Genomic DNA, 20,067 nt, shown 5'->3' with positions numbered 1-20,067 from the left:
ATATCGTGCAAAAAAGTTTTTGTCAGTGACAAACTCATGCGTATATGAAGAATGGGTCTGTTGAAAGTTCATGCCGCACATTGTTTTAATTCCACGCCAAGCCTCCTTTCCTTAATTTTTTGTAAGTAATTGTCCCACTTTAGCTTTATAATTCCTCTTTGCTTTGGTAATTTCCATTTTAATATTTATTTGTTTACCTGTACAACTATTTTAAAGGCTTGTTAATTTTTTATTAAAAGCTTTTTAACATCCGCAGAAACCCATGGTTTGGTATTTGCATACATTTTAGTTTGTTTAGTAGGCATCACATTTTGCACACAGAAATGTATGTAAGCAGTTACCACTTCTGTATATTCATTTAAGTCATTACTTTCAAACCCTTCCCAATTCGTACATTCAAAACAGCCTTGTGAAGCCAGAGTATTGTCATCATCCCAAACTTCAACAGATTTTAGTTTAGGTTTCTCAGTTTTCAGTTTTTGTTTATAAGAGGGAAGCAGAAACACTGTGTCATGGTCTGAGGCTCCAATAGGAGGTTTCCTGATGGCCTTGTAACTGTCTTTGATATTACCATAACATAAGTAAATTGTCTTAGCACCTCTTGTGTGGCATTTAACATATTGATGGTAATTTGGCAGGACTGATGCTAGGGAGCACCCATTAAAATGGTTGGTGCATCTGGGGAAATGGTTTCCAGATTCTGGATGTGCTGATAAATAGTTTCTGTGGCTGCCTTATAGTTAGCGTCTGGAGGAATATAAACCCCTGTAACGAAAATCTGCCCAAATTCTCGTGGCAAATAGGTTTTTCTGAGAGACGAGCTCAATTGAGGAGTAATTATTGTGTGCCCAATGATGTCATTTTTACACCATTTGCTGTTAATATATAAGCACACGCCCCCTCCTATAGAGAATGCGAAGTTACGTCACTGTAGTTTAACGATACGTCACGCCTTGTTGCATATTTGGGATCGCCGCCATCTTTGCAGGCTACACGCCCTTTCCAGCTGGCCAGTCCAAATATGGGAACTTAAATTCCCATGGCTCCTGCCTTAATATCTTTGCTGTCCAATCACCAATTTTATTTCTGAAAACTGCCAGATACTCGTGACAACATAAGCTAAAAGCACATCTAATTTGGTTAAGGGGTTATTGGGCGTGAATTAATAAATGTATCATTATCCATCTTTTGCCTAAGCAGTCAGAGAGGATACCATGGCATGGGAGATGTTCTACAGTGTTAGATGTACTGCTTCAAAATGAAAACTGAGGCAATATTTCGAGTAAAGACACGTTTCTTAACATATGTTGTAAATTTTGTAAATTAAAAATCTAAACTTTTTTGTTACGAAGCATTTGTTGGAGTAACGCGAGTTTTTCAGGACAAAATTACACGATCCGGCTTCTGCGTTTGTGACAGGCAGCTACTGACCGTAGTAGCCTGTATGACTCGTTTGCATTTTTCTGTTAAACTTGCTAAATAAACATTAGCTAGCTACACTATGCAGGCTATCCTTTAAGCTAAATATCTATAACTTGTTTGGACAATTGGATTGTCAAAGAAAGGCAAACCTTTTTAGTCATGGAGAATTACGGTTTATCCACTAATCACTAGAAGGGTCATATCTTTCTAACCAAATAATATATTTATAATCTGGGTGCTGTTCTACATTGCCCACAATTATGTTTCTTATATACTAGTGTAATAATTGGACCAAGACGCTGTTCCTATTGGTCCAGAAGACGTTCTCAAAAGTTAATAATACCGTTTATATTCATAGATGCCACCTACGTCACTTCCAAACAGACCGCCGCCATATGCACTACCGATCTCGCCCAGTATGGCCGCCCACACTGCCGATTTCAATGAGAAAGTGAGATTTTAAGCTCCGATCCTTAGCCTATTTGTTACCCCCAGTTTTCTTTGGTTCCTTATTATCTGCCCCAGGCTTGTCCCAATTGGCTTACCATGACAGAGCTAGCTATAAACATTTATCTTGTACATAACCCTCCCCATACAGTGGGGATAGCTTGAAGGCTTTCAAGAGTACGGATGTTTATCAATATGCTGTGGCTGGATGGGTGAATGACGTGAAAGTGCGGCACATGGCCACCAAGGACTTATATTTAATCATGGGAAAGTTATTTATTATTTGAAAGAAATCAAATGTATGTTTTTGGTGCAGTTTACTCTGACTAGGTAGCGAGTTGTTAGCTAAGTGGCTAACAGCTAGCTAGCACTCATCTTAGTGCCACTTAAGCTCACGGCTAGCTGTCATTAATCTTGACAATGTTCTTTAATGTCAGATGCAGGGCTTGACATTAACTTTTTGAGGCACTTACGTTCTATGCACAAAAGCCATTTGTCCAAAACCTTTAAATAGCCTGACCTAGTGAAACGGGCAAAACTAGCCTGGCTAACGGAGGTCGCTTTCTCAGGCAAATGACGAATGAAACAGGCTCGGTTAAAGAAATCCAATATTCTGGCTATCTTCGGTAGGCTCATATCTACCAAAAGCAGTCCTCCCTGACGTTTGTTGTGTCGAATGGAGTGAAATACAACATTGTGAACACTGCCAGTGAGTGCCCGAGTCTGACTCTGAGGCTAACGTCAAAACCGGGGGACCAAGGCATGGCTGCCGCCTACTACTATGCGGGCGACGCATTCTCACTCAAATTGCAAGACTTTCGTGACCCAAATCAAAATTCTGATGCGACAGATCAATGGGAATCGCGTTCTCTCTTAAATGCTGTCCTCCTTGACCTGAGCAGAATTCACCAAGATTAACTTATTAAAAATCAGGCATATTGCAGGCATTTCTAAGGCCGAGTATGTAGGTAACATGGCGGCGCAAAGCTACAGTGACGTCATGTGAATCAAATCAATACCTCCTGAAAGTTCGCAGAGGTAAATAAACGTTTTTACGGACCTAGCAACAAGCGGTTGCCTTGGAGATGTAGCCATTGACCTTAACAACGTGGCATCTGCTCGGCAACAAAGTAGCCTAAATTGCCCCCCAAAAAACTAAAACAACCAAATATGGTTTCTGCACAGGTCCGCAAACGCCCCGCAATCGCTTCCCGTTTTAAAGAAGTATCTGAAGCAGACAGAAGACGAATTGATGTTGTTGATATGTTGCCTTGGCGATGTAGTGACGTCACCAGTGCAAGTGCAGCTGATTGCTCTGACAACATGGCGTCTGCTCCAGATTCGACGTGTTTGATTTGGGATCTTCCCACGTATTGTTGTAGTATATAAGAAACAGCAAATGTTTACTCCTCGACAGGTCTGCAAACGCCTTTGTAAACCGAGATTTGTTAAAACGTTTGTTAACCGAGACCGTAGGTCTCGAAATTTCATAAATCGAAATTTCATATGCACTAAGTTGTCTAATAAAAGTGGTTGAAAATGAAGATGTAGCCTACGGACGGAGATTATTGTAAACATTGATGCGTGAAATGTTATTGTTTTCTCATGATTTCCCTTAAATAATCATACATATTGGCTCTACTACAGTGCGCCCAAAAATATGTGTGCAAGCATGGTATTTGGGCGCACAGGTGCGAGCACGTTTTAACCATAGACATACCGTCTATGGTTTTAAATATCCTGTAAAGTGGTCCTGAAAACTAGTTTTAAGTTCGCCACACCACAGAATGTGTTATTAACTACCCATCCAAATTCGAATGAAAAAATAACACAGACAAGTATGTTAAATTAGGCCTCGAAATCGTGAAAAAATCAGCAGTCTTCTCTGCTTGAGACTGGGGGGGCGTGTCGCCTGAAGGAGCTGAAGCTCCGCCCCTCGCTGCCTACCTCCGACCCAGATAATGGACGCTACGTCAAGCCGAACAAAACCGTATAGAATTAGAATTTATTTGTTCAATGAGTGAAACATACAGATGCATATAAATCACAGACCCTTTCCTGGACCCACTGCAGTTTGCCTACAGAGCCAACAGATCTGTGGATGACGCCGTTAACATGGCCCTCCACTTCACCCTACAGCACCTGGACTCCCCAGCATCCTATGCCAGGATCCTGTTTGTGGACTTCAGCTCTGCCTTCAACACCATCATCCCTGCCCTGCTTCAGGACAAGCTCTCCCAGCTGAACGTGCCCGACTCCACCTGCAGGTGGATCACAGACTTCCTGTCTGACAGGAAGCAGTGCGTTAAGCTGGGAACACAAGTCTCTGACTCCCGGTCCATCAGCACCGGATCTCCTCAGGGCTGCGTCCTTTCCCCTCTGCTCTTCTCCCTGTACACCAACAGCTGCACCTCCAGTCATCCGTCTGTCAAACTTCTGAAGTTTGCGGACGACACCACCCTCATTGGGCTCATCTCTGACGGGGATGAGTCTGACTATAGGTGGGAAGCTGACAACCTGGTGACCTGGTGTAGCCAGAACAACTTGGAGCTCAATGCTCTTAAGACAGTGGAGATGGTTGTGGACTTCAGGAAGAATACAGCCCCACTCACCCCCATCACCCTGTGCGACTCCCCAGTCAACACTGTGCAGTCCTTCCGCTTCCTGGGCACCATCCTCTCCCAGGACCTCAAGTGGGAACTGAACATTAGCTCCCTCACCAAAAAAGCACAACAGAGGATGCACTTCCTACGGCAGCTAAAGAAATTCAACCTGCCAAAGACAATGATGGTGCACTTCTACACAGCCATCATTGAGTCCATCCTCACCTCTTCCATCACCGTCTGGTACGCTGCTGCCTCTGCCAAGGACGAGCAGACTGCAGCGTATCATCCGCACTGCTGAGAAGGTGATCGGCTGCAATCTGCCTACCCTCGAGGACCTGCACACCTCGAGGACCCTGAGGCGTGCAAGGAAGATTGTGGCCGACCCCTCCCACCCTGGTCACTCCCTGTTCCAGCTACTCCCCTCTGGCAGAAGGCTGCGGTCCATCATGACCAAAACCTCACGACATAAGAACAGTTTCTTTCCATCTGCTACTGGCCTCTTCAACAAGGCCAAGGACTCCCATTGACATTCATTCACTTATTTAACTATTATAAGTCCATCTAATGGCAATTTCAGTATGCATAAGCCACTTTATCTCAGTATCCGATTGCACTATGTTGACCATTCACGCTGCTCATTATTCTTGTTTTTATATATATTTTATTTTATATTTAAATTGTTGTATTCTTAGATTGTTTAGTTCTTAGAAATAGTTAAACTTTTGTACTTTTACTTAATTTAAGATCTGTATATGTTTAGTGTTTTGCACCTCCCTGCCACAGTAAATTCCGTGTTTGTATAACATACATGGCGAATAAACCGAATTTTGATTCTGAAATGTTCCCCTGAGCTGTAACAGTAAAAATGGACACCAGAGACAGCAGCCAGTGAGCTCTCCAACTAGGCTACTTCTAACACATAGCTACCATTTCACCAAAATACCATCATTCTACACCGACTAGCCTAATATCAATTTAGCGGTTTGCACTAACTCATAGCAGAGATACCTCTGGAAAAGTTGTCTAGTATAATTATAACAAGCACACAGAACAGAGTGATGAACTGCTGGCGGCGGTGCATTGTCCAGGTGCAACCGGAGGAGGAACGGCCGGGAGGGCGATGCTCGGTACGGCTCTGCGCTGCAACAGAAGCCGTGTGTCCGCGAACCCTGTCTGTCTCTGGTCCATGTTAAAACTATCTGCCGTGAAATGGTCACTGCATTTAGTAATTTAGCAGACTCTCTTATCCACTGCAGAGGCGGCTGTTGGAGTTTATCCGAAGCTTTCCATCAGCGTGGCTCTTCACAAAATCAATCCACCTATTTTTCCTTTCCTCATCAATAGGGAAATTAAATAGTGCTGCAGCGCAGCTGAAGTTTTTGCATCCAGGAAAGATGCAGGTGGAGGGAGACATCCTGAAGCTAGCTAGTTAGCTAGCTGATGTAGGCTACAATAACAGTACAGCAGTCAGTGATCTGACGTAGATGGGTTGAAATGACGTAGATGGGTAACTTTTTGGCCCTGCCCATTAAAACCTGATCTGAAAACGGAAGAGAAACTGTTTTACGGTCTAACTACACATTTCGGTGCGACAAAGTTTTAGCGCTTTGCACATGCTTTCAGTCATTTCACTCATTTCACACGTATATAATGTACTGAGAAGCAAATCATGGAATTGACTTTACAGGATCTTTAACGTATTGCAGCTGTCAGTTACGTGAAAAGAGGTGGTAGAACTCGAAAATACTCAAACCATTATTTGCAATGGGAAACGTTTAGTCCTTTCAACTAGCAATAATCGTGACTTGGATAAACCTCATAGGCTGCATCCTGCGATAGCCTACTGCATCTGCCCTGCGCTGTAACAGCCTGGCTAGCGATCTAGCTAGCTAACCTTCACCCTCAGTGTGAACAATCGAACTAAGCAAACTAACATCCAACACTACACATATCAAAATAAACACGAGTTCAACAATAGAAACTTAAACAATGCTTCCGTGAACAAAATTAACCCCCCAACTAAGTCCCCTTCTGTCTGCCGCAGGGGCAGGGCATGCAGAAAACCAAGAGCGCCGACTGTTGCGAATACAACATAACAACTACATTTTCCATTAACGATTAGTTTGAACCATTGACTGTAAAAACACGGTTTGAACCCATCCACCACCGATGACCTAATTCGGATCAGTACAGAGGCCCTCCCTGGAAATGTTTGATGCCTCTAAATGTGCTGATTAAGACGCCCACTGATGTATGTTGTATGTCCGTTGAACTCACAAGATGGCGCCCAAACAAAACGGTTTTGCCATTTACCCAGAATTCAACGTGGCGTGACGTCAACTTCGCATTCTCTATTGTCTTCCCTGTTGCTAAGGGATCTCTATCCAGACGCACCGGTGTCCCAAAACCCGGAAGTGCCAGACTGTCATTGTTTACTGAAGTGTTTAGCCAAGTTTCAGAGAAGCATAGAAGACAGCTGTCTCTGTACTCGTAAATGTATTGTGCAGACGCAAGAAGCTTGTCGATCTTATTTCTCAGTGATCTTATGTTGGAGAGAATGATTGTGGGGAGCGGCGGCTTTGTGCTTCTCGCTCGAATGCGCCGGCGAATGCCGCCTCTCGCCCCTCGTTTCCTAATCCGTGTGGGGGGCCGGTGACACTCTGCCGTTTGCAAGCATTCTGCCGGGAAGTCAGGTGTCGGCGTCCTATTTAATAAAAAAATATATATAAATATTTATTTTCATCACTTGTTCAACCCCCCAATCGTGTCAATTTAAAAAAGTTAGTCTGAAAAAGTTTTAGTTTGAATTTTCAATGGTAGTTTGTGTTCCATTCACAATCTTTTAAACTATATTTAAACAATGACAATTATATTCAATAAACTTTTGGCTATAATTTAAATGCTCTCTAGGTAATACAGCTAGAATTACATTTGAGGGAATAGCCCATAATTTTTTATATATCTTTATTTCCAAAAGATAGTCATGTGTACTATGTCTCATCATTGTCTGACAGGAGTGAGTAACTCGGCCTTCAGGCAGTTGATGGAGTTCACCTACACTGCAACCCTGGTTGTCAGTGGGCAAGAGGAGGTTAGCGACGTTTGGAAGGCAGCAGAATACCTCCAGATGCAGGGGGCCATCAAGGCTCTCAACAACAGGTAGGACCACAACCGTATACTGTTTAAGTAGAATATATTCTACATATATATATATCTATTATTTGTGTAATGTAGCTTGTCAGGAGGAATATAATTTGTTAATTTCCAGTTGTATGTGAAAATGTTTTATTTGTTATCGATAGTTTTTCACAGGTTTTCATTTTAGCTTAATTAAGTTTGGTATTGACCCACTTCCTCTCCATTCTCTAATTGTAGGGTAAGTGACAGCTCCAACTTTAGTCCTTCCCAGCCATTGATGGGGAAGAGCAATTCAATGAAGAGGAAGATTTCCGAAACATCAAACGTCATCACCGAGACTCTGCCCTCAGTGGAGACTGAGCAGGTTAGAGATGGGCAAACTGCTGGTGATGGCTTACTTTTACAACTTTTCTTAATTCTTGATAACATCCATTATTTGGGTGGAGTTTTTCAGGTTGAATAATCAGCCATTAGCTACATTAATAATTCTGTACACTAAATGGACAAAACTATGACACCTGCTCATATGGACACCTACTTTCATTTTTAAATTATGCGCATTTTCTGGGCAGGCTTTTCTATAGACACAGCCACGAAAGAATTGTCCACATACATTTGGCCTGGCCATATAATGTAGACCTATATTTACGGCTCCGACAGCCACCAGAGATGATTGCGGGCACTCTAGTCAATGCTTGTGTGTCCACCAGATACACCGCGTTGCATTTCAGAAGCATCCTAGAAGTGGCTCTCCACTCTGCTTTGCTAAAGATAGGTAGCTTGTCTATTTTTTATGGATGCCTAGTCCAAGCCGCAGAGTTTACAGTGAAATATAGATACAAAATAATTGAGGATGAATGTATTTTTAACGACTACAGCTACAAATCTTTTAACTATGTCATTCATAACTGTACTTTTAAGTGTATTAATTTTGTTTACGGCTACAGCACAACAAAGTAGGACATAACAATAAACACAATTAAAGGTAGGGTAGGTACATTTTAATAACCTAGCAATTTTAGCTAGAGTTCGAAAGGATTAAAACTAAAATATCCCACCCTGTCCCTTCAAAGCCACTCTCCCAAAACACATGAACGTGCTGCCTGACTACTGCCGGAAGGTAGGTAGACAGACAAGTAATCCGTCCAATCATTTCATTCAGTCCGAATGCCGTCTAATCATTAGTGCCGGTCCGACCTTAATGATTGGTCGTATTTATTACAGTCCTGTAACGCCCACAGATATTGGATTGATTTCATTATACTGTCAATCTTTTAGATTTATTGATAGCTATCAAGATGTCAAGTTTATTTAAGCAAATACTGCAAAAAGTTATTCTCACCAACATTACCTACCCTAACCCAACCCGGTGTGAGTTGACGCCGCGTGGAGGACGGAACAAAACCTCAGTGAGCCGCAGAGGCGCCCGGTGTAATCCCGGCTTTAGTTGGTGTTTTCTTAGATGTCTGTTTTCATAATCTGAATTTCTGTGGTGACCCCAGCTTCTATTCCTGGTAGGTAGAGATAGAGGTGATTGGAGAGGGGGCCATCGAGGTGGAGGAGGCTGGGCTAGAAGAGGTGGTGGATGCAGCCAGGAACGCCCAGCAGGCCTCAGATGATTCTGCGTTAGCACTGCTTGCTGACATCACCAGCAAGTACCAACAGGGGGAAACATCACTGCATTTAGTGAAGAAGGAGGATCCAGAGGTACCGCACCTGCTGGAATTTTGCTTCTATCATATTTGTTTAAGTATCGAAATGTATAGAAAGTATTTATTTAAAATTATAATAGTAGCTTTTAATAGTAGTTAATGTAGTTCATGAATACAGCATTGTGGAAATAGCTGTGTTGGTTCATTGACAAACTAACAATGTGGTGTATTGGTGTATTTTTCTCCCAGGAGCTGGTATACCAGGAGGAGACTGTGGCAGACTCAAAAGTTCTAGAGAATGTGGAAGTGGTGGAAGTCCAGATCTCCCAGCTAGACAACATGTTCCGCTGCAATAAATGTGACCGCAGCTTCAAGCTCTACTACCACCTCAAACAGCACATGCGAGCGCATGTTATCTCACTGGACAAGCCACACGTGTGCAGACACTGCGGGAAGGCCTACACGCGAGAAGGGGCACTCAAACAGCACATCAACACGTTTCACTTTGAGGCAGAGGAGCTATCTCGAGGTCAGAAGCCTCAGAAGAAACTGCACACTTGCGAGTACTGCGACAAACAGTTTGACCATTTTGGACATTTTAAGGAGCACTTGCGGAAGCACACCGGTGAGAGTGATTACAAACCAGGGAAGAGTACCGATTGTCCTTCTTTATTAACAAACAATGCATGGATGTTGGCCACAAAACCTTTGGCAAAATCATCCCACTCTCTTAAAAAGATAACACAAAATCATCTGTTTGTTTATTCCTAAACTGTAAGTTACATTTTTAAGAATAATTTTACAGCAAGCATAATTATGTTTGTGTGTGTGTATTAGTATATGTGAGTATAACACAATATATGGTGACGGTTGTGTACTCCGATTGGACCCATGTGCAGGTGAGAAGCCCTATGAGTGTCCTGACTGCCATGAGCGCTTCGCCCGAAACAGCACACTGAAATGTCACATGACAGCTTGTCAAAATGGCTCTGGGGCCAAGAAGGGCCGCAAGAAGCTTTATGAATGTCAGGTATGTGAACATGTGTAACCTTGTTGCAAATTTCAAACGTTTTTTAAGAAGTACAGACTTTTTCGTACAACAAAGGTGTTGTCTATCCCTCTTTCAAATTTTCTGACTTTACCCCAAAAAATTGTCTCAGGTATGCAACAGTGTTTTCAACTGCTGGGACTTGTTCAAGGACCACCTGGTGACCCATACAGGAGACAAGCCTAACCACTGCACCATGTGTGACTTATGGTTCACCCAGCCCCAAGACCTACAAGTCCACTTCACTGAAGCTCACGGCGTCCAGGAGCTCATTGCTGACCCAAACATTGGCATCACCATTGGGACGCATGACGAGGCCATCTTGCTCGAGGATAGCATGCATGTGGAGCATGTTACTGTGGAGCCCGTGGATGTTGTGGCAATGGAGCAGGCGCCTCTGGGGATGGAGGATGAGGTGATGACAGAGATGTGTGAGGAGGATGTTGTGAGGCTGAAAGAGGCAGGGGTGGAAATCCAGGTGGTGCAGGTGTCAACAGGAGAGGAGGGGAACTCTGAGGTGAGGGTAAAAAGGAGTGTTATAGTGGTGGAGAAAGCAGCAGAATCTGTATGAGACTGGAAGTATTTACTGTTATTTATTTTGAGCCTGTTTTGATGGTTTCATCTGTTTCTTCTTCCCTCTGTGTCAGCTTCTGATTCACTTTCAAACTTTTTCATAAATTAACAAAGTTTCTGATAAACCTTTTCTCCTTTACCTGCCTCTTTTCTCATTTCTACTCTATGAACTATGTATTCTTTATTGAAATAACTACGTTTCAATATACTTCCACAACTGATACAGAACCTTGTTGACAAAGGTTTTTAAGTTCTGATCATTTTGTTGAATAAAGTTGGGTGAACGGGGGGGGGGAAAGCATGTAAAGTAAAATTATCTGCCAGACTTCAACATATATCAGGAGCTTAAGTTAGAATATTTTAGTTTATTTGTATAGCAAGAGAAGATATTTTATTGTAAAATAATATCTGATCATTTCCCCATCACATCTCTGAAACGTATTTACTTTTACTGTTGACTTGCAGTTTCCAAAATTTCCACAAAATAGGGTGTTCACAAAGCTGGAAGTTTCAATTGTCTGTTTTTTATATAATTGTCTTTTTATTTGTACATCAAAATAAAGAGAAGGATTTTGTCAAATACTGACTTGTCATTACATGTCAGTTGGACGGAGTTACCACATCATGTTATAGACAAGGATGGTATACTTTGCTGCTCTTGATTTACAACAGAAAGTCGATCCTATAATGTTAATTGTAAAGAGCATAGACATGTTTTCCCCGTTTTAAACAGGATGTATGGAGAGTCCATAACAAATCTGATAAGTCTTGTTTTGAGAAGACAAAAACAATTATATAAACTCCTCAAAAAAGGTTCGGAAACGTTATTTCGGTCGATTATTCCTCCCCTTTAATAATACCGATTGGTATTGTATTTTATACCATTGGAAAGCCTGATTAGTCACCTTTACAACGAGGTACAACTTGTAAGGATCGTGCATTCGTGGAATGAGCAACACAGCTAACCGTGTGGGTAGCGGCCCAAAAAAATGTGCCAATATCCCCTGCAATATTCTTCTATTGGTATTCACTCTTGTTTTGAGTTGCTTGGTGGATTGGATGATTGCACTCTCCCACAGTAATAAGGAAAAAACAACACATATTGGCCATTTTTACCCTTTATTCATTTTACACTGTCAGGGACCTCAGTAGCGTGTGGAAGATCCATACGCAGCCACAACAGCTTGGCACCTCCTCCTCATGGGATCAGCTTGGGCGTGCTGTACGTGCCAGAGTGACCAACGCAAACATGTTGGCTGACTTGCGACAAATCCTGGTTGAGGAATGGGATGCCATCCCACAGCAGTGTGTGACCAGGCTGGTGACCAGCATGAGGAGGAGGTGCCAAGCTGTTGTGGCTGCGTATGGATGTTCCACAAGGTCATGGAATGAGCAACACAGCTAACCATGTTGGTAGCGGCCCCAAAAAATGTGCCAAAATCCCCTGGAATATTCTTCTGTTGGTATTCACTCTCGTTTTGACTTATCAGGCTTTCCAACAATATAAAATACAATACCAATTGGTATTATTGAAGGGGAGGAATAATCGACCGAAATAAAGTTTCCGAACTTTTTTTGAGGAGTTTATATACAACACAATAAGGATGGTAAATGACTTGGCAAATCATTTGGAATATTTTATAGTTCAAGATATATTCTTACAAAAGCTACAATTTGTGTCTGTGGCTTGATTATCTTGAGAACCAGGCACTATATAAAGTACAAGGACATAGCATGTGAGGTTGTTTCGATGGGAGCGTGCCTATGTTCCCTGTGGGAATATAGGGCTGACCCCATACCAGGTGGTGTATGCTCTTTTGCTCACACAGAGAGAGAGAGAGAGAGAGAGAGAGAGAGAGAGAGAGAGAGAGAGAGAAAGACCACCTTGGATTGTCAAAACCAAATCTGGATATGAATAAGTAGCCTATGGTTGTCAAAGTATTTTGTCTGGCAAACCAGCATGGCAAGGACAGATCTTGTCAGATCTCGGAAGCTAAGCAGGGTTGGGCCTGGTTAGTGGTTGGATGGGAGACCGACCGCCTGTGGATACCAGGTGGTGTATGGTATGCTCTTTTTCTCACTCACTTAGAAACAGAAATTTTGCAATATGCAAAAGTAGTCCTTCATGAAAGGGGCTGGAAGCTGTTTTCATTTTGCTGACAAAGAGAGAGAGAGACCACCTTGGGCTGTCAAATACCATATCTGGATATGAATAAGTAGCCTATGGTCGTCAAAGTATTTTGTACGTCCAAACCAGCATGACAATGCCCACTTTTTGACAAACCAGGAAGTGAGTGCACAGAGAGCAGGTGGAGAGTGTTTGTTCAGAGTAAGTTTTTGTCGTGATACAGTGTTATTTTGTTTCTTTCATTTTTTGTTCGTAAATAGTTTTGTGTTTGTGTTAGTTGTCTTTCCCCCAGCAGCTGTTGCTGTTTGGGGGACTGTTTGTTTTTCTGTGTTTTATATTGCGGACGGCTAGCATGGCAACGAACACTGGACTGGATCTGACAATGGAACAGCACGCAGACAAAAGGAATGAAGGAAGATCGGACAGACAAACGAAAGATAAACAAACAACTAACGGGGCAAATATGCCGATTGAAGGTGGACAAAAGGAGAGAGTCAAGGATGGCAGAGGAGAGCGAGACAAATAAGGGAAGGAATTGACCGTGGAAGTGGTGGTGGAAGGAACAGAACATATTTCCATGATGGACTTATTGAAGGAGGTGAAAAAGGAGTGTGGAGTGGTGCTGGGCTGCAGGACGAGAGGAGACAGGAAATATGAACTCACTATGAAGGACAATGATGGGAAGGTGAAGCTAATGGATGGCATCAGAGTGAGAGGGGCTCTGGTTCATGGCAGTGAAATTGTGAATAATGAGATGGTGGTGTCATTCATCAACCTGCCGGTGTATCTGCAGGATTGGAGAATTATAGCAAGACTGGAGGAGTGGGGAGTACTCAACTGTTAAGCGTGGCCTGGAACGGAGATTGTGGATGGGACGCGTTTCTTAAAGGTGCGTTTCACGGAGCAGGTCAGTTTGCTCCCATACTCCACCAAGTTTGAGACATTGAGAGGCATTGAACACTTTCGGGTTATCTATGACCAGCAGGTGAGAGTATGTAGGCTGTGCATCAAGCCGGGGCATATTTTTAAAGACTGTCCAGAATTCAAGTGCTTCCGCTGTGGCAAGACTGGGCACTACGCAAGGGATTGTGTCCAGAGGAGCGGGGAGGACGAGGATGGAGAACAGGTGGAAAGTGTCAAGTGACTATTTTAATGATTGGTTATATTTATTATTATTTTTGGGTAGCTCTCATGGCCACAGTAACTTCCATAAATGTCAATGGGTTAAAGGACAGAAGCAAAATGAAGGTTTTATTGTATGTGTACAGGAGTGATATCATGTGCATACAGGAGACACATTGGGATGAGGGCAAAGTGGAGGTAATGAGGGAGGAATGGGAGGGTGACATGTTTTATAATAATGGGGCGAGTAATGCAAGAGGGGTAGCAATACTAATTAAAAAGGGGTGGATGATGTTATCAATATATATGTGCCAAATGTGGAAATGGACAAGAGGAGTATTATAGAGGAGTTGGAAGGGTTAATAGTGGGGAGGTGTATTGTAGTGGGGGACTTCAATATCAAATGTAGCAGATTAGATATTGGTATGGGTGTAGAACTTCGAGGGGACAAGTCGAGAGCTATGCTATTGGAGATGATGGCAGACAAAGGCCTTGTGGATGTATAGAGATATGAGAATCCAGAGAAGAGAGAATTCACGAGGAAGCATATGAGGGTGGGGGTGCTGAAGCAGAGTAGAATAGATTTAGTTTTAGTACAGGCAGAAAGCATTAGGTATATAGATAGATTCAGACATCATGGAAATAGTTTTAGTGATCACAATGGGGTAAGGTTTACGATTAAGATAGGGGGTGAGGAGGTAGGAGGGGGGGGTGTATTCTGAATGTGGGGTATATCAGTGAGGAGGAGTACAAGCAGCAGATTAGGGGGTTGTTGGATAGAGAGAATGAGAGGAGGGCAGGTTATGCAGAGTGCGACAGTATGGACAATGGAGTGGGGGAGAGATGGGAGAGAATAAAGAATGGGATTAAATCAATTAGTATTTGGTATAGCAAGAGGAGGAAAGAAAGGATGATGAGGGAAGAGAAGGTTTTAAAGGGAAAGATTGAGGGTGGAGTTAGGAAAGGCAGAGGACGAGGAAGGGTACAGCAGGGAGAAGTATTTAGAGGTAAAGATGGAGCTGGATAGGTTTGAGAAGGAGAAGTGTAGGGGAGTGGTTCTGAGGAGCAAGGCAAAAAATGAAATCAATAATAAGGATGGGGTGGCAACAGAGGATTATGTGGAGATATTGGAGAGGGTGCAAGAGTTTTATGGGGAGTTGTATAAAAAGGGGGGGGTAGATGAGGGTAGTATGGATGAGGTGGTGGATAGCGTACAGAGTAAGGTGAGTGAGACGGATAGAATGTGGTGTGATAGGGAAATAAGTGAATCAGAGGTGATAGAAGCAATTGGAGGTCTGACAAGTGCGAAGAGCCCAGGGAGTGATGGGATAGGGATTGAGTGGTACAAGGAGTATAAGAATGAGGTAGCACCAATTTTGGTGGAGGTGTTTAGAGGGATGGAGAGGACGGGGTTAGTGCAGGATAGAATGGTAGAAGGGGTGATAACAATTTTATAGAAGAAAGGTAGCAGACAAGATCTAGGGAATTATAGGCCGATTAGTTTAATGAATGTGGATTATAAGATACTGACCAAATTATTAGCGAATAGGGTGAAGAGAGTGATAGGGGAGATAGTGCAGCCTACACTGAGTTATAGTGTACCAGGTAGGGATATGGCGGACACAATAGGGACAGTTAGGGATGTGATCGAGTATATGAAGAGGGATGGGATAGGGGGGGTAGTGGTGGGGATAGACTGGAACAAGGCGTTTGATAGGGTAGAGCACAAGTTTCTGTTTAGGGTGTTAGAGAAGTTTGGGTTTGGGGAGAAGTTGGTGGGATGGGTAAAGAGGTTATACGGGTGTGCACAGAGTAGTGTAAAGGTGAATGGGGTTCTGACGGACAGGTTTGTGATAGGGAGGTCAGTGAGTCAGGGGTGTCCGCTGTCAGCACTACTGTATGCTATAGTGGTAGAGCCACTGGCTACACTCATTAAGGAAGATGACAGGGTGGAGGGGATAGGTTTGCCATATGGGGGAGGTGTGTCATAAATCACTATGCAGATGACGCAACAATCACGGTTAGGGATGGAGGGAGTGTGAGGAGGGTGTTGGAGTTGGTGGAGAAGTATGGCAGAGCATCAGGGGCAAAGATCAATAGGGACAAGTCCGAAATTATGTATATAGGAAGGGTAGAGAGAGTAGAGGTTGGGCTACGGGTGGAAGAGGTGTAAATTTGGGTGTGGATAGCGAGGGGGCTAGGGATGCCACATGGACCGGGGTGATAAGTAAAATAGGAACTGTATGCAATGCGTGGAGGACGAGAAAGTTGAGGTTGAAAGGGAAGGTGGTTCAGGCAGGAGGACTCAGTATAGTATGTACTTGATACTTTATTTCACACGGTACAACACATGATTGTAACACTTGATTTGGCATTATGATTCTGCTTGCATCGGCTCCCTGCCGCACCCAACGGAGACACCGTCTCGACCTCCGAGCAGAGAGCAGCGACGCATTCCCCCTACGACAGGAAACAGAACCAAGGGTGGAGGCCGGGGAGGCGGCGGCAGCAGATTAAACAGAAGCAACCTGTGTCGCACTAAGCAGTGCAGCGATATTCTGATTAAATAGCCCGCCCTGCTAAGGTGTGCCCCTACTGCGTGATATGACACGCTGCTAGTGACGCGCTGCTAATGAGGCGCAATGTCTCGCGTCCCCCTGCATGAACCAGCTCCGCTTGATTGTGGTGAATAGTATGTTGATGTCAATCTGTGTGTATGGAAATGCCAGCATGGGTGATGAATGAGTTACATTTACATTTATTCATTTAGCAGACGCTTTTATCCAAAGCGACTTCCAAGAGAGAGCTTTACAAAGTGCATAGGTCACTGATCATGACAACGAGATAGCCACAAAACATTGCGAGTAGCCAAAACATGAAGCACACATTGTGAACAACCAAAATAAGTGCCAAAGGGAAGAACCATAAGAGCATGTAGTTAAACAAGTTACAATTAAACAACATGAACTGCTATAAGTGCAAGTGTACCTGTGGAAAAAAGCAAGCAACAATAATAAAAACAATATATCACAGCGAGTACAAAAATTTAAGTCAGTTACCACTAACCACAAGAGCAACAAGTCTCTAAGCAAGAGTCATTGTGATCCTTGAGGAAACTAACATCGGGTCAAGCGAACCATTCCTAAGTACCGTTGTACTCCCGGAACAAGTGCGTCTTGAGCCTTTTCTTGAAGGTGGAGAGACAGTCAGTGAGAGACAGACAGAAGAGCTTGTGTTGGGACCGGGCGGTCTTGAGCGGTGGGACCACCAGGCGGTTGTCTGAAGAAGACCGTAGGTGACGGGTGGGGGTGTAAGGCTGCAGGAGAGACTTGATGTAGACGGGTGCAGTCCCGTTCACTGCTCAGAAGGTCAATACCAGGGTCTTGAATCTGATACGGGCCATGATAGGTAGCCAGTGGAGAGAGATGAGGAGCGGGGTAACATGGGAGCGTCTGGGTAGATTGTAGACCAGGCGGGCCGCTGCGTTCTGAATCCTCTGAAGGGGGCGGGTTGCACATGCTGGGAGACCAGCGAGCAGCGAGTTGCAATAGTCCAACTTGGAGAGGACAAGTGCTTGGACTAGCAGCTGGGTGGAGTGCTCAGACAGGTATCTCCTGATCTTCCGGATGTTGTAGAGGGTGAATCTACACGACCGGGAGACCGCAGCAATGCAGCCAACAAGCTATGAAGCTGCATGAGTTGAACAAAATTGTGTGTATCTTTATTTAGGAAGGGAAAGAAAATATTTTTCATATATTTTACATTAGTCTTTGACACTGAGAACACAAGGGGAACAGATTTCCCTGGAGGCCTGAGGACAGTGGTCCCCCCCCCTGTATATTAGTGTCATGGCCACAGCCGTGCCCCCCCGGTTTCAGTTTTTTGCCCTGCCCTAGTGTTTCCCTGTCATTGTCTTCATCTGTCTTGTTAGCTTCATTGTGTTCACCTGTGTGTCGTTTGGTTCTGTGTATTTAGGTTTCTGTTTTATGTCCAGTCTTTGTCTTGTCCTTACTACGCATGTCTGTGTGAGTACCCTATCTGTTTCCCTGGCTTTTTCATGATTAAACCCTTTGTTTTCAAAATGGCTGCGTACTCCCTTGCATTTGGGTCCTACCCCACCTCACACCCTATCAGAAGGACAAGACCACAAATGGACCCAGCGGAGAGTTTTCGCAACCCTTTCCTAGGGACCCGCCTAGCCTTCGGTGGACCCCGAAGCCTGCAGAGGAAGACCAAGACCTGGCTCCAGCCCGAACCACGACTCCAGCCTCTGTCCTGCCCTGGGCCCCTACCTCGATCCTGCCCTGTGCCCCTGCCTCATCCTGAGGTTGTGCCGCCCAGCACCCGGACGACCAAGGTTGTGCCGCCCAGCACCCAGAGCACCGAGGCTGTTCCTGCCAGGGAGTCTCGGCCGCCTGCCTCCGGTACCCAGCCCCGTTCCTGCCCTGTACCCCAGCCTCGGTCTTGCCCTGTACCCCAGCCTCGGTCTTGCCCTGTACCCCCGCCTCGGTCCTGCCCTGTGCCCCGGCCACCACCTCCTCCGCCGGAGGAATTCTGGCCACCTCCTCCGCCCGAGGACTTCTGGCAGCCTCCTCCTCCGCCCGAGGACTTCTGGCCGCCGCCTCCTCCGCCCGAGGACTTCTGGCCTCCGCCTCCTCCGCCCGAGGACTTCTGGCTGCCGCCTGCCACGGTGCCTGCGCTCCCAGGCGCCCCCTCGTCCGCGCTCCCAGGCGCCCCCTCGTCCGCGCTCCCAGGCGCCCCCTCGTCCGCGCTCCCAGGCGCCTCCTCGTCCGCGCTCCCAGGCGCCTCCTGTCCCCTGTGCCCGTCCGGCCTCCGGGCCGCCGTCCGGACCTGCCCCGGCCCTCTGCCCTGCCTCCGGGCCGACCTCCGGACCTGCCCCGACCCTCTGCCCTGCCTCCGGGTCGTCCTCCGGATCTGCTCCGACCCCCTTCCCGGCCTTGTGGGACGTCCGGTGACGTCCCTTGAGAGGGGGGTACTGTCACGGCCACAGCCGTGCCCCCCCCGGTTTCAGTTTTTTGCCCTGCCCTAGTGTTTCCCTGTCATTGTCTTCACCTGTCTCGTTAGCTTCATTGTGTCCACCTGTGTGTTGTTTGGTTCTGTGTATTTAGGTTTCTGTTTTGTGTCCAGTCTTTGTCTTGTCCTTACTACCCATGTCCGTGTGAGTACCCTATCTGTTTCCCTGGCTTTTTCATGATTAAACCCTTTGTTTTCAAAATGGCTGCGTACTCCCTTGCATTTGGGTCCTACCCCACTTGACACTTAGAGTGGCCATTTAAAAAGCAATACAGTGATGCTGGTGATGTATGTTACTGTGATCATTATGTATAGCAAGTTTCATCTATACCTCAGTCTTTTACACTGAGAACACAGGGGGAACAGATTTCCCTGGAGGCCTGGGAAAAAGGTTTTGTAAGGTTGGAAAAAAGAGGTTATAAATGGTTTATAAAAATGTACTGTACTCATCAATGATGCAAACCTATTTTTGGAAATAATTTATTTTCAACATTTCAAAACTTTTTGTAGAAAATATTTTTCAAATATTTTACATTAGTCTTTTACACTGAACACGAGGGGAACAGATTTCCCTGGAGGCCTGAGGACAGTGGTTCCCCCACTGTATATGAGTGGCCATTTATAAAGTAATACAGTGATGCTGGTGACGTATGTTACTGTGATCATTATGTATAGCAAGTTTTATCTATACATCAGTGTTTTACACTGAGAACACAGGGGAATGTAGCGGGGTTTGCTCGTTTAAGATTAGCAATACTTAATTTATAATAAAGTATATAGTTCTTGGGGGCACCACCTCATTTTGTTAAAGGGACTGAGGAAACCTTATGTAAGTTTATTGAAGAATAGCCTTCGTAATAATCTTAAATAGTGAATTCTATGAAAGTAGATCAGATA

The 20,067-nt window shown here is 44.6% G+C and overlaps 1 protein-coding gene across 2 annotated transcripts in view; it reads left to right on the top strand.

The window, feature by feature from the left end:
* znf131 (zinc finger protein 131) overlaps positions 1-11,466 on the top strand; it is a 29,177-nt gene extending 17,711 nt beyond the window's left edge. For both annotated transcript variants that reach the window (XM_062454224.1, XM_062454223.1), the window contains 6 exons: positions 7,490-7,634; positions 7,851-7,977; positions 9,132-9,320; positions 9,515-9,890; positions 10,165-10,295; positions 10,426-11,466. In XM_062454224.1, coding sequence (XP_062310208.1) covers positions 7,490-7,634; positions 7,851-7,977; positions 9,132-9,320; positions 9,515-9,890; positions 10,165-10,295; positions 10,426-10,884 — 1,427 coding nt within the window. In that variant the 3' untranslated portion in view covers positions 10,885-11,466. The remainder of the gene's footprint in view (positions 1-7,489; positions 7,635-7,850; positions 7,978-9,131; positions 9,321-9,514; positions 9,891-10,164; positions 10,296-10,425) is intronic.
* Positions 11,467-20,067: the final 8,601 nt, after the last annotated feature.

The sequence above is a fragment of the Osmerus eperlanus genome, chromosome 28, assembly GCF_963692335.1.
Source record: "Osmerus eperlanus chromosome 28, fOsmEpe2.1, whole genome shotgun sequence".
NCBI lineage: Eukaryota > Metazoa > Chordata > Actinopteri > Osmeriformes > Osmeridae > Osmerus > Osmerus eperlanus.
The sequence above is the reverse complement of the archived record's forward strand: the minus strand, read 5'-3'. Positions and strand labels throughout refer to the sequence as shown.